Below are 14,487 nucleotides of genomic sequence, written 5' to 3'. Positions count from 1 at the left end.
TAATAAAACTATTATAGAGAAATATATTATAAAGTATACTATTAGATAGATTTTTATAGTAAATACTAAGAAGTTTAGTATCTTATACTAGTTATCTACTAGTAAAATAGACTAGGCTAAGAAGTAGATTAAGAAAGCGTTAGGTAAGGTTATAGTACTACTTAATTTAATAAGAGTTAATAAGGTTTATAATAAGTACTTTCTAGCTCTATTATATAGTAGCTAAGTACTAGTTCTTAATAAAGTTAGCTTCTACTTTAAGTAGTATAGACTTATAAGAAAAGAAGCTATAGCTTACTATTTTATCTCTAGAATTCTTTATAAGCTACTTCTAGAGTATAGATAGTAGTTAGTTTAATATTAGTATAGAGGCTAATTAGTATAAGAGAGTAGACGCTTTAACCTCTATATTATAAACTATATTACTAAAGAAATTAAGTATAGTGTAGAACTCTTTTAGTATAATCTCTTTACTATTCTAACTAATAAAAGTATCTAAGTTATTACTATAATAAAAGTTACTTAGAATACGTATAGTATAGATAAGCGCGCCTATTAGAGTATTAAACTCTATTATAAAATAATTCTATACCTACTACTAAAATAATATAGCTAAGATATAATTTGTTTTTTTTATATTAGTATAAAGTACTTTAGAAGAAGTAGGCTTATTAATAAACTTAAGCGCCTTCTTTTCTATTATAGTATTATTAAGTAAAGCTTATATTACGTTTAAAGTAGGCTAAGTAAAATATTTATAAAAATATTAAATACTTATAAGTTAAACTATCTTTTTAAGAGCTATAATATTTATAGTAAAGTTATAGACTTTATATAAGATACACTTCTTTTTAGAGAGAATAAAAAAGCTAGTTATAATAATAAAAGAAAACTTAAATTTATTACTAATATATATTTATATAATAAAAGATAGCTAGAAGTAATAATAAAGGTTCTTTATAGTATCTAGCGTAGTACGCGTATAGTTTATATATACTATAGAGTAGACGCTATAGTAATTATATAATATAGTAATAATACTATTCTAAGTCTTCTACTAATTAGAGTATATAGTAAGTTATAAAGAATAAAGCTAGCTATTAATAAGAGTATAGAAAAAGAATATAAAAATCTTTTATAGTAGTAATATATATAATATAGAAAGATTCTAGTAGACTTTAAGTAGATAGAGTAGAATATAATAGATATCTTTCTATATTATCTAGATACGCGCATACTATAAGACGCGCAGAGTAGTATTCTACTATATATATACTATACTCTTAGTATAATTATAAAGAAAGAAAAGTATAAACTTATCTTTTTTAGTAGAAATAGTAATAGTAGTAAGTTTTTTATTCTAGCTTATAAAAAGTATATTAAGAAACTTAGTACTACTAAGCTAGAAGCTAGTTTTAATAGTAGGCCTATAAAGTATAGTATCTAGCTAGTTCTTCTACTACTATTTTATAAATATATTAGTAGATATAAACTATATAGTAAGATAATAAGTAGTATTATCTCTATCTAGTAGAAGTTTAATATAAGCTAAGGTAGCAAGCGTAATAGGTAACCTAGAGTTAGAAGCACTACTAGATTAATACATATTATTCTTATATAATAAAAGAGAGAAAAGAATCTTAAAGTAGTATAATAAATTTAGGCTATTAACTTTACTTAAAACGCTTTAGAAGTAATACTAAGTGTAAGTATCTTAAATAACTATTTAGAAATTAGACACTATAGTAGAGTTAACGCTAAAACTTATTTAGTATTAAAAGTGTAGATAATTCTTTATATTATAGTCTCTACTCTTCTTAGAGTAGATATAGATAGAATTAGAATAGATAGTATACGCTAGCGCTAGATATATAAAAAGATACTAAATAAAGTTAAAAAAAAAGCTATCTAGCTTTATAAAGAAAAAATCTATATAGTTTTTCTTAAAGCTAGATATATAGATAAAGTCTAGTGTCTTCTACTATATAAGAGCGTAATTCTTAGATTAAACATTCTTAGAATAATACTTCTAGAGGTACTTCTTAATAGCTTTAGAGAGTATAACGCACTAGTGCGTTAGATAAATAATAAGCCTATTAGTTATATTAATTTAGAAGGTATAGTTAAGAAAAGATATACTAATAGATAGATATAGATAAGAATATAGTAGTAGATTAAAATAAAATAGAATAAAGAAAGAAAAAAGGCCTAAAAAGAGTTTTTATTCTTATATATTTCTAAATCTATAGACTAAATAGGTACGTAAAAGTAGTATTTAGACTAAAGAGACCTACTACTATATTACACTAAATAAAAATAGCTTATATCTCTATCTTTATCTAAAGCTTCTAGAGTTTAAGGTAAGAATAGTAAAAACTATATAATAGTAACTAAAAAACTAGAAATTATACCTAACGCGCTCTAGAAAGATAAAGACATAAGTAAAATAGTATAAGAGACTTACTAATACGTAGAACTAAATAATATAGTCTATTATATTCTTCTAGATATAGTAGAGAGTATATAGTTATTTATTATATATACGCTAGAGAATACTATATAGTAGCTCTATTAGCGCGTTATAAAAAAGCGCTTAGTGTAGTTTATTAACTACGCCTATAATAACCTATAGTTAAATAGAGATACCTTATCTAATAAGAAAAAGTTAGATTAGCTATTAAAGTAAATAAGAAAAAAAATAATAATAAAGTAGGTTAATTAATAATTAAAGAAATAGTTAGACTACGCACTAGTAGAAACTATTACTAGTACATAAAACTTAGTAGTAGTATAATAGAATAAGATTATATATTTAGACTATAAGATTAAGTACTATAACTTTATAAGATAGTTAGAGAAGATTAGTATAAGTAAAGTAGCTAAAATAATAAACTATACAAAAGTAGTTATAATAGTAAAAAGTTTAAAAGAATAAAAAGTAGTATTAGAAATATAAAAAGAGGTAGCTAAGAGTAGAAGATAACTATTTATAACTATAAATACTATAGTACTAGCTCTAGTATATAGAGTAGAGCTATAAATAATATAGAGAATAGATATTATTTCTAATTTATAAGCTAGTAAGCTTATTCTTTTATAGTAAGAAAGTAGATATTCTAAGAGAGTACTATCTACTAGTAAGGTATAGAGTTTTTACACGCTGTTAGTAACTATATATTATAGTAAAACTATAGAAATTATAGGTAATATATAGTATTAATAGATAATATCTACTCTTTACTTAGAATATAAATAGCTAGAAAATATTCTAAGAAGATAAGAGAAGCTTATAAGTATAAGAGAGCAAAGTATAGTAATAGTTACTAGAGAATAACTCTTCTATAAGATTAGTAGTAATATAAATAAAAAGTTAATATAAGTTAAGTATATAGCTAAGTATTATAACTAGAACTAGTACTTAGAATATAGAAAGCGTTAGTAGATACTAAAGTAAAAGTTTAGTTCTAGTATCTTTATACTACTACTAAAAGCGTCTATTCTAAATTTATTTATAGAGTAGAAGCTAATTCTAAGACTAGAAAACTAGATAGAGATAGTTATCTAATATAATAATAACGTTAGTAGTCTTTATAAAGTAGTAGAACTATTACTTATAAGCTATATATAGAAGAAACTCTCTTCTAAGTAGCTATTTCTTAAGGTAATCTATAAAAGTAACCTAGAAAACTATTTAGTAAAGTTACTAATAGAGCTAGTAAAGAATAGGTTATAGTTTTTTTAAATAGTAGAAGTTTAAGATTTAGATAATTATAGAAGTATAGATAGTATAGATATAGCTAGTAATAGTAATAAAAGTAGAGAGTAGAGTATAGATAGAGACTAAAGAAGGTAACTACGTAATAAAAAGTACTCTATAATATAATATTATACGTAATATACACTATATAGAGTAGACTTAAAAACGTAATATATATAGAGAATAAAAAGTAATAGGCTATAATATAGATACTATTATTAGAACTAGTATAGTGTAGTTAATAGAGCGCTATATAAGCTAGTGCTATAGAATAGACTATAAAAGTTATAGACTAAAAAATATAAGTAGATAACACTAATAAGACTAGTATTACTAGTAATAATATATTATAGTATATAGAACTATAAAAGTAGAATAGACCTAACTTAGACTCTAAGCTTTTATTTAAGTAGATAGATTAGGCTATCTAAGCCTAAAGTTATCTAAGATAAGAAATAATAGATATAAAATAGCTACTTTATATATCTCTAAAATAGAATAGACTATATATAATATTATATATCTAGCTTCTTAGGTAGAAGAGAGATTTACTATATTATATAAAAGAAAACCTATATATAATAAGCTTTTTACTAGTATCTTTTTAGATAGACTATTAAGTTATTAGTTACTATTATATTCTTTATTATGTAGCGTAGCTATACCTTAGACGTCTTTTACTTAGATATAGTAGTCTTCTAATATAGCCTTTTAATATAGCTTTTTAGTATAGTCTTTTAGTATAGCCTTTTAGTATATTCTACCTATCTTTTACTAGAACGTAGAAGCCTTTTACTAGAGCCTTATACTATATAGTATTATTTAGAGTCTTTTTATAGCTTATTATAATATTATTATATAGCCTAATACTATAATTTAGAAGCCTTTTACTAGTAGAGTAGAGCCTTTTACTATACACTATACTATTTTAAGTCTAGTATAGAATAAACGCTTTAACTAGTTTTTATAGCCTTTAGATATAGAAGTTAGAATTCTAATATAGTTAGCGCTATAAAGAGAAAACTCTTACTACTATCTATTAGAAGTACTATAATAAGTAGCGTCTTACTAGCTAGAATTACTTATAGTGTAATTTTCTACTCTAGTAATTTAAATATAAGTAGGCCTTTTTTCTATATAATCTTATAAACTAAGGCTTAAAAGTTAGAATTACTAATTACTATAAACTTTTTATTACCTATAAGCTAGTAATTAGGTAAACTAGTTAACTAAGTAGCTTTAGTATTACTTCTTTCTTTACCTAATATATTACTTTTTATTATACCTTTTAGTATAAGCTTAGTAGATAAGGCGCTTAAAAGTTAAAGAAATAAGTACTACTAGCTACTTAAAGTTTAAAATAGTTTAAGTAAGTAGTAGCTAAGATAGAATATAATATCTATTTTAATACTATAGTAAAAAGTGTCTATAAGCTCTAAGTAGCTAGTCTAAAGATTTAATCTACTTTTAGGCTATATTTTAGGCTCTTTCTATTTACTCTTAGTAAGTACTTTCTTTATACTCTTACTAAACTTTAAGCTAACTATCTTACGCCTAATTATAATAGTAGTATAGTAGTACTATAAGATAGTAAGCTAGTAGTCTAACTAGATTCTAGTCTTATAGATAATAATATTACTAAGCTAGTTAGTCTTCTAAAAGCTAGTAGTAGTTATCTAGATATAGTCTATTAGAGAAGCGCTTTATACTTTACTTTTAAAGTACTTAGTAAGTAGCTAGACGTACACTAGATAGATAGTAAATAACTAACTAACTTACTAGAGTAAAAACTATAGAATAACTTTAGACTTATTCTATAAGGCTTAACTTTTATAATACTAGCTAATAAATACTACCTAGCTATCTATAATAAATATATTTTAGTCTTATATATAGCTATTATAATAGTAGATAAAAGTAATTTTAGTACTTCTAGTAGGCTACCTACTAGTAATATAAGTAAGAAAGAGAAGAATTTTAAGAAATTAGTCTACCTTTTTTAGGTAGTAGTGTACTACCTAAAGTTACTAGAAAGAATTTTAGAAACTATATAGTTTATAGCCTTAAAAACTAGCTAGTATCTTAGATATAGTTTCTTCTAAACTATCTACTAATTTATTATTAGAGTATAAAAGAAAGAAGTAGCCTTTTTAGCTAAAGGTAATATTATTCTAAATCTTTATAAGTAGTATTTAAAATTACTCTACCTCTATAGTAGTCTAAAGTAAGTTTTTCTAAAGAATGTTCTCTCTCTTTTATAGTATACTAGTAACTATTACTTAAAAACTAGTTAATAAGATTAGCTAACTATATATATATAAAGTACTTTTATCTTTAGACTACTATAAGATAGAGGTATTAGTAGTATTTAATATAATATACTTTAAATATACTAAAAGGCTTAGTATCTTACTTAAAAGGCTATATATACTATTAACTAGGTACTACTTTCTTACCTAGATAAAATTTTCTCTATCTTACTTAGTCTACTACTAGTAATTAGCTATAGAAAGTAGAATTTTAATAGCTAATACGCGTATATAGTACACTACTTCTACTAGTATATAAAAGTAATTATAAGCTTCTTATAAGTAGTTAGTAGTCTTATTAATATCTATAATAGTAAGAAAGTAAATTAATCTACTACTAAAGAGCTTATCTTTAGTAATATAAAATATAAACTTTTAAAATAAGCGTAGAAAATTAATAATTTAAAAGGCTAGGCTATCTAGATATATAGCACTAATAAAGTCTCTAGTAAGTTACTTTTAGTAGCTAGTCTAGAGAAATAGCTACTTTATATTACGTATTTTATCTTTATAGTATAGTAAGAGGCTAGTCTAACTATTAGTGTCTAAATCTAGTTTACTTTTTATACTAAGCTAAGTTTAAAATAAATTACTTCTACTACTATTAGCGCCTATCTCTTAGGTATTATAGATACGTAGTAGATAGTAGATAAAGTGTTTTATATACCTAGTATACTACTTCTAGCTTTCTAGATTTTATAAACGTACTATTAGGTATAGATTAATTTACTTAGTATTAGAGCTTTATAACTAGTGTCTACTCTTAAGTCTAAGAGTAGAAAGCTTACTAACTACTTATTTAATTATTTATTTAATAATAGTAGCTACCTAAGTAAGTAGCGTATTATCTTTATTAGGTATATAGCTTACCTAGTAAAGGTAGAAAAAATTATACTTAGTAAAATAAATTAGCTAGTAATTTCTCTTAAACTAGCTAGTATAGTTAGTCTTTATAACTATAGTATTAGCTATAGTAAGTAACTTTATATACTTTACTTATAAACTTTAAATTTCTTATAATATAAGTAAAATTTTACTAGAAAGAGTACTACTTTTATTTTTAGTAATAGATTATACTTTAAAGTATTTCTAAAAGCTACTAGTATAAAAGAATATCTACGCTTAAATATAAGTCTAAAGCTTCTAGTCTTAAAGGCTTATTCTCTAGTTATAAGCTTTATTATAATAGTACTAAATCTTATTATAGTTCTTAGTAATAAATATATAGTTTATATAGATATAAAAGTAGACTAGAATTAGAGCGCCTAGAAGTAGTATTAGTAGTTAATTTAGTAGTAGAAAAGTAATATCTTTTAGATTAGTAAGTAGAAGAGTACTAATCTAATAGCGTTTATCTAGTGCTTACTACTCTTTTTTCTTAACTTAGTAAAATTTCTTAAAATACCTAGTCTAACTATAGATAGCGCTATAGTCTTTATAGATAAAAACTTAGTATACTAGTAGATAGCTTAAGTAGTTACCTAGATTTTAAATTTTAGGCGCTAAGCTTTAGAGCTAGTAGATAGATAGAGCTATTATAGGTATTATAGATAGAGTATTAGTCTAAAGACTAGTAAAAGCGCTAGTTATAAAGTAGCTAAGAAGTAAAGTTTTTAGCTACGTAATTACTTTTATAATATCTATACTATAGGCTATACTTTATAAATTTAATAGTACTTTTTATTTATTTAAAAGTAGAGCTATAACTTTATAGTAATAGAAAAAAGAATATTAATATAAAAGGTAGCGTTATAAGTTTAAAATATAAAGAAAGCTAATTACTAATTAGCTTATCTAACTTAGATAGACTAGTAGAGTATAGATAAATAGCTTTATTAATAATATTATAGGCTCTATATACTATCTTATCTAAGAAGTTAACTTACTTCTAATACCTTTTACTTTCTCTACGTACGCTCTATATCTTATTATAGTATAATTTAACTTTACTCTTAGCTTTAGTTATCTCTTACTTATAGTGTATAGCTAATTTCTTAAGATATTTCTTTTCTTTATAGATAGCTATAATCTTCTTAGTATAGTAGTAAATAAGCTATATAAGAAATCTAATATAAATAGTACTTTTTTTAAATTTATAGAATAGCTACTTAGCTATCTACGTAAGATTACTATAGCGCGTAGTAATAGTACTAGTATAGAAGAATATAGTAGAAAGTAAAGTACTCTAGTATTTATAAAAGCTAGTAGTACTTTATTATTTAGAAGAGCTAGTAGTGCTCTAGTATTTAGAAAAGCTAGTAGTGCTCTAGTCTTTAGAAGAGCTAGTAGTTATTACACTACTACTAAGCTTAAAGAAATTACTTAGTTTTAGCTTCTTATAAGATTATAAAAGTAGTAGAGAAGTAGATTAAAGTAGTAGTAGAGCTTACGTTTATAGTAGAGACGTGTTAATTTTAAAGTAAGCGTATTTAGTTAATATAATTCTAGTAAAAGAGAAAGCGTAAGTAAGTAGATATAGAAGTAGTATACTATAGTAAAATAAAATAAAGTATTTAAGGCGTAATTTAGTAAAAAGGTAAATAGAAAGATAAAGATAATAAGTAGTAAGATATAATAAAAGAAGGTAGAGCTAGTACGCTCTAGAGCTAGAGAAATAATATTCTAGACTAGCTAGCTACTAATACTAAGTATAATAGAGTATATATAGCTATAGAGGCACTAAATTTAATACTAGAGGTACCTATTTTAAGTACTTAATTTAGTAACTAATTCTAACTATAAATACCTAATTTTAGCTTTAATTTAAGTCTAAAATTTAGCTATAAGTATTAAAATTTAGCTATAAGTATTAGATTTAGCTATAAAGGCGCTCTTTTTTAGCTATAAAGGCACTAATCTCTAGCTATAGAAGCGCCTATTTTAAGTACTTAATTTAGTAACTAATTCTAACTATAGATATCTAATTTTAGTCTTAATTTAAGTCTAAAATTTAGCTATAAGTATTAAAATTTAGCTATAGATATTAGATTTAGCTATAAAAGTGCTCTTTTTTAGCTATAAAGATACTAATTTCTAGCTATAAAGGCGCCTATTTTAAGTGCTTAATTTAGTAACTAATTCTAACTATAGATATTTAATTTTAGTTTTAATTTAAGCCTAAAATTTAGCTATAGATATTAAAATTTAGCTATAAGTATTAGATTTAGCTATAAAGACGCTTTTTTTTAGCTATAGAAGTATTAATCTCTAGCTATAAAAGTGTCTATTTTAAGTACTTAATTTAGTAACTAATTCTAACTATAAGTATCTAATTTTAGCTTTAATTTAAGTCTAAAATTTAGCTATAAGTATTAAAATTTAGCTATAGATATTAGATTTAGCTATAAAAGCGCTTTTTTTTAGCTATAAAAGCACTAATCTCTAGCTATAGAGGTGCTTATTTTAAGTACTTAATTTAGTAACTAATTCTAACTATAAATACTTAATTTTAGCTTTAATTTAAGCTTAAAATTTAGCTATAAGCGTTAAAATTTAGCTATAGACGTTAGATTTAGCTATAAAGATACTTTTTTTTAGCTATAGAAGTACTAATCTCTAGCTATAGAGGCGTCTATTTTAAGTACTTAATTTAGTAACTAATTCTAACTATAAACGCCTAATTTTAGTCTTAATTTAAGCTTAAAATTTAGCTATAGATATTAAAATTTAGCTATAAGCGCTAAATTCTAGCTATACGTAGGCTATACTAGTAGTAAGCATAGTAATTACGTAAAAAACTTTAAAATTTTACTCTAAACTTCTCTACTTTATAACTTTATAACGTAAGTAGCTATTAATAAGCTAAGTATAGTATTAAATTTACGTAGTAATTCTACACAAAATAGCCTACTTAAATTTTATCTAGACTCTTAAGTAGTAAAGTTTAAAAGCCTTAGAGCTACTACTTTAGAGCTACTCTCTATTTCTTATTAGTGCTTATTACTCTTACTAAAAATTACTTAGGCCTAGCAGCTCTAAGACGTTCTCTTAGGTAGGCTAGTCTATAACAACGCGGGCCTTAAATTATAATATATACCTTGCGTACAGTATGTAGATCTCTTCTATATTGTATTCTACTTCTTGTCTAATCTATCTACATCGCACATTGGCCCGTCGGAAAGCACTGCAGGTTATCAATCGCGAAAGTTGTTCCCGCAGCGAGAATGTTGGCATTGTTGAAGAGAACGAGAACTAAGACGGTATGCTAGTCTTGCGTATTCGCGACTCCCGAACCGCCTACCGTGTTCCAAACAGCCGCTTCCGGACTCGTCGGTGACCCCGTGAACAAACCGTTCAACGCACCGTTCTGGGGATGATACACGAGTTGATTATCGATATACAGACAGGCTTGCACGGTGTATCTTGGGCGATTGTCGGCCTAAACTATCTTGAACCCGACCGTACAGTTGTAGTTGCTGCCGGCTGGGATGTAGACGTTGTCGAGCGTGAACCTCCACACCTGGGCTCACGTGTACCGATTGGTCAACGTGGTGTAAAGCGCATGTGATCCGTCGAGCGGCGCGAAGGGTGCCACACCAGCGGAAAGCACCTCGGTCTTGCCGTACAAAGTATTGGTGGCGTAGGTATTGGTCCAGGGTGCGATGGCTCCGCTTTCGAAAGATGGATTGTAACTCGCGGCGAGCGTGTTGCAGGTTGCTGGGGCCGACGCGGTGGATGTCGCGACGCTCGAAGTCGCTGGGGACGAGGAAACGAGTATCTCCGGGAGTGGCGACGGCGTCTCGGCCACTGAGCTCGTTGCGGTCTCTTGGGTTGGTGTGGTGGTGGTTTCGGAGGACGCGACAAACTCCGACGATGGCGACGCGCTGATCACGGGGGCAACGGTGGAAGAAATGGTCTCGGTCTCGGTCTGTAGCGGTGCAGCCTGTGATTCCGTGGATACTGGCGTGGGCGTGGCGGTCGGCTCGACAGACGTCTCGAGGACGGTAATCGACGCGACGGAAGAGACAGTCTCGACTTGCGATGAAGCGGCCTCTGATGTTTCGAGCGGCATTGCAGCTGTGCTCGAAAGCTCGGTAGTGATGGTATGTGACTCTACATGGCTAGCCAGGACGCTGGAGGAGCTGGTGACAGAGTCCGTCAAGGCGGTGACCTCAGACGATGCGAGTGAGATTGGAAGCCCGCTAGGCGCAGAGACGATGTCCGAGGCCGCTGTTGACTCTGGAGTGGCTTCCAGCGAAGATGAGATTTCCACTGCGGTAGCCGATGTGCTTGTGCTTGTTGTGAAAGTACTTGGGTACAGGCTTTCGACTAACGGAATCGTGGATGAAGAAGATGGAATAGGGTCGGCGAGCGATGCGCTCGTGGCCTCGGACGAGGTGATGAAAGACGACGCGATGCTTGACGGCGAGGCGGATGTTGAACCTGCGTGTGTGCTCGTGGTTGGCGCTGCACTCGCCGGTGGGATTGAGGCCTTCGCAGGCGTGGACGACGCGGACGATGCGGACGAGGCTGCAGGCCTGCAATTGCCGAAACCTGGCTGGCAGCCGCTACCACAGTATGCATCAGTACTTCCACTGTCGCGCATTAGTATACAGTAGCATGCGACGGAGGATGTTATCACCGAACGTACCAGTATGAGTATTTACTGCAGCAATTACCCCATTTGGATCCAGCGCAGGTCATCCCGAGGGGCGACGCTTGGTAGGCATTTCCGCATCGCGCATTGGTAGAGACCTTGTGAGTAACGGGTTTCGTGGCGGGCGATGAAGCGGTGGAAGTAGCGCGAGTTGATGTCGACGATGAACGCGTCGTGATAGCAGAAGTAGTGGCAGCTGGGCCTGAGCAGGAACCAAAAGCAGGGTTGCAGCCTGAGCCGCAGTACGCGTTAGTCGATCCGCAGTATCCGTATCTGGAAGTGTGTTGTGATTAGCGAGCTGTTCACGTGATACCGTGTCTTCCAAGATTGACTCACTGCGAGCAACAGTTGCCGAATGCAGACTTCAAGCACGTGAAGCCACTCTTTCCGCCGCAAATCCCATCCTTTGACACCTTTGCTGAGATCGGAACAGGCGAGGTATTACACTTCCCAAAGCCCGACTGGCACCCGGGGGCACAATAAGCGGAAGTCTGGCCGCAGTAGTTGTATTGCGAGCAGCAGTTGCCGAAAGAGGAACCGGCGCACGTCAGACCAAAGCTGCTTCCGCAGCGGCCGGTCTTGGAAATGCGCGGACTGCTCACAGCAGCATTGATAATAGAGAGAGCAGCAAGGAACGCGAAGAGAATTGATCGCATAATGCCGAGTTATAGGTTAAGAATTATTAGTTAGATGGTGTTTGATACGAGACTGAACGAGTGACGAGTCGGCGAAACGAAGGGCTGCCGGACAATGTCTGACGAAGAAAACAATGAGAGAAGGTGCGCGATGCCTCATGTCGAAGGCGATGAAGAGGATGTTTATGGCGCTCATGATTGCACCGCTGTCGTGAAGGTCGCCGCTTCGACCGAAAGGTAGAGCTACACCACGCGGAAGCCACAAGCGTGTCAATGGAGGCCTCTCGCGAAAGCGAACTCAATGCGATGAGCTGAAGGCCGCAATAGGGAAGCCATGCACGCTTTCGGGGATGTTGTGATGTTAGTCGGGAGGATGTAGGAGATCTAGATTGTCGGAGCCGTACGATGTTCGCGGAGCCGCCGAAAATCAGCACCATTTGGGCTAGGCTGCCGCGACTAGCGCCCGCCCTCTGCGCCACAGGGGTGAGCTCCACGATGCAAGAAGTAATTCGCAAAGAATTCAATCTCCACGACAGAATGTGTGGAGTGCGCCTTTGATCCAGACTGCGGTCCGGTCTTGGCACGGGCTGCTCACGACAATACGGCAAGGAAAAGTACCAATGCCCAAGCGCACCCCTCGCTCGCGCAATTGCCTTGTTCTGGGCTTCGCGCTCGAACTTGAAGTCTTTTCGCGAGGGACTTTGGCTGAGTACACGCTGGTTCGCAATAGCTTTCATTATAAGTTAACCCATTCTACATCTGCGTAATCTTCACTGTCCTCATAATCCCATTGTGCCCCGCTGCAGCTGCATCAGCCGACGCATTATATTTGTCCTGCTCCCAGTCCATGTTCAACTCGATCGTACTCCCACTCGGACTCGCATTCCCGCTGGTAACATGGACAGTATGATGTTTCGAATCGTGATTACTGAGCTGGATATCGTTTCCGCCTTGCTGGCTTCCTTGTTCCAGGTACCCTGATCGTGAAGGGTGGGCGGAATTCCACATGCGCGAGTGCTTGCGAGAGGCGCTATCATGCGTGGAAATTTCGCCAAACACCTGGCGGAGCAAGGGACGGAGCGTAGCGGCGGCGGAGGTCGCAAGGCCGATTCCGGTTTCGACGGTAGACCATATCGCGACGTCGGTGGTAGTGTATAGGAAGTCGGGTATATCGTTGAGGCCGTTTATGAATGGGATGCGGACGACTGTTGCGGTGGAGCCACTGGTGTTGAGTTAGCATACGATGCAAGGAAGACTCTAGAGGCGGAATGAGCTTACATAGCGCAGCAGGCGAGTACAACAACCACTGTCATCTTCTTCCTCTTGTCCATCTGCAAGTTGTGCACGATGAAGATTGGGACAATACTGAAAGTCCAGTCCGTGACACAGGACAGTGCAGAGTAGCCGTAGAACGAGTTCACGACGAACCTAGAGGGGATGCAATGTCCTTTGCCGCCGCGGAACTGTTCCCAGAAGAACGAGACAGGCCAGCATTGGAAGGTGAAGACAAAGAAGAAGTACACGCTGTATACTTGGATGGCGATGAGGGCGATCCAAAGAATCATGCGATGGGTTCTATCCTGGGCAATGCGCAGAAGGAAGATGCCGATGCTCATCTTGAGGAAGATATTCGTGACAACGTATGTGGGCTCGCAAGTCCACCACCACTGGTTCGAGTTGTTAGCCTCATGGAATATACTGTAGACGTAGTATTACACACCTTCATACCGATGGGATACTTTTCATCCGGGATGAGATATCGTCGCTTCCCGGTCCCATTCTGGACACCTAGCAGCGCGGAGCTACAATAGACCAAGAAGGCCGCCAGGGTAAGAACAGAGAAGTAGTCATCGGCCGCGAAGTTCTTCACGAGGACCAGCTTGCAGTAGCATCGAAGCAGTACTAGCAGAGTGCAGATACAGATGAAGAAGCCCAAGACACCGGTGAACTCTCCGGATCGATCATCTCGCGGCATGGTTGTCGGTGGAAATGTGGTCTAGAAATCGGTCCAACTCTAGACTCACCATGCGGGGAGACGGCTATGTAAACTGTGAACCCTTCGGCGCGTCCTTTTCCATAGGGGCTGACATGACTTGCCATAAGACCTCGACACGAGCGCCATGCATGCAGGGACAAGAGAATGGCCTGTGTCGGTGAAGGATTTTCCGTAAGGCGGGCGACACGCGAGCA

General features: G+C 33.1%; 3 protein-coding genes across 3 annotated transcripts; 1 reads left to right on the top strand and 2 right to left on the bottom strand.

Annotated features, from left to right (window-relative positions):
* Window positions 1-10,531: 10,531 nt before the first annotated feature.
* Window positions 10,532-11,077, bottom strand: J4E85_001093 (uncharacterized protein; the record flags this gene model as incomplete). Its single annotated transcript, XM_051465381.1, has 1 exon — window positions 10,532-11,077. The coding sequence occupies one exon, from the start codon at window positions 11,075-11,077 to the stop codon at window positions 10,532-10,534; it is 546 nt and encodes a 181-aa protein (XP_051331902.1).
* Window positions 11,078-11,105: 28 nt separating this feature from the next.
* On the top strand, window positions 11,106-11,624 carry J4E85_001092 (uncharacterized protein; the record flags this gene model as incomplete). The annotated part of the gene is made up of 1 exon (XM_051465380.1): window positions 11,106-11,624. One exon carries the CDS (start codon window positions 11,106-11,108, stop codon window positions 11,622-11,624), a length of 519 nt encoding a protein of 172 aa, XP_051331901.1.
* A 1,426-nt stretch (window positions 11,625-13,050) lies between these two features.
* Window positions 13,051-14,272, bottom strand: J4E85_001091 (uncharacterized protein; the record flags this gene model as incomplete). The annotated part of the gene is made up of 3 exons (XM_051465379.1): window positions 13,051-13,519; window positions 13,576-13,964; window positions 14,018-14,272. 3 exons carry the CDS (start codon window positions 14,270-14,272, stop codon window positions 13,051-13,053), a joined length of 1,113 nt encoding a protein of 370 aa, XP_051331900.1.
* Between the last annotated feature and the right edge of the window lie 215 nt (window positions 14,273-14,487).

The sequence above is a fragment of the Alternaria conjuncta genome (genome assembly GCF_024043145.1).
Source record: "Alternaria conjuncta strain BMP 0040 chromosome Unknown scaffold_1, whole genome shotgun sequence".
NCBI lineage: Eukaryota > Fungi > Ascomycota > Dothideomycetes > Pleosporales > Pleosporaceae > Alternaria > Alternaria conjuncta.
Note: the sequence above shows the minus strand (reverse complement) of the source record. Positions and strands in the feature narration are given on the sequence as shown.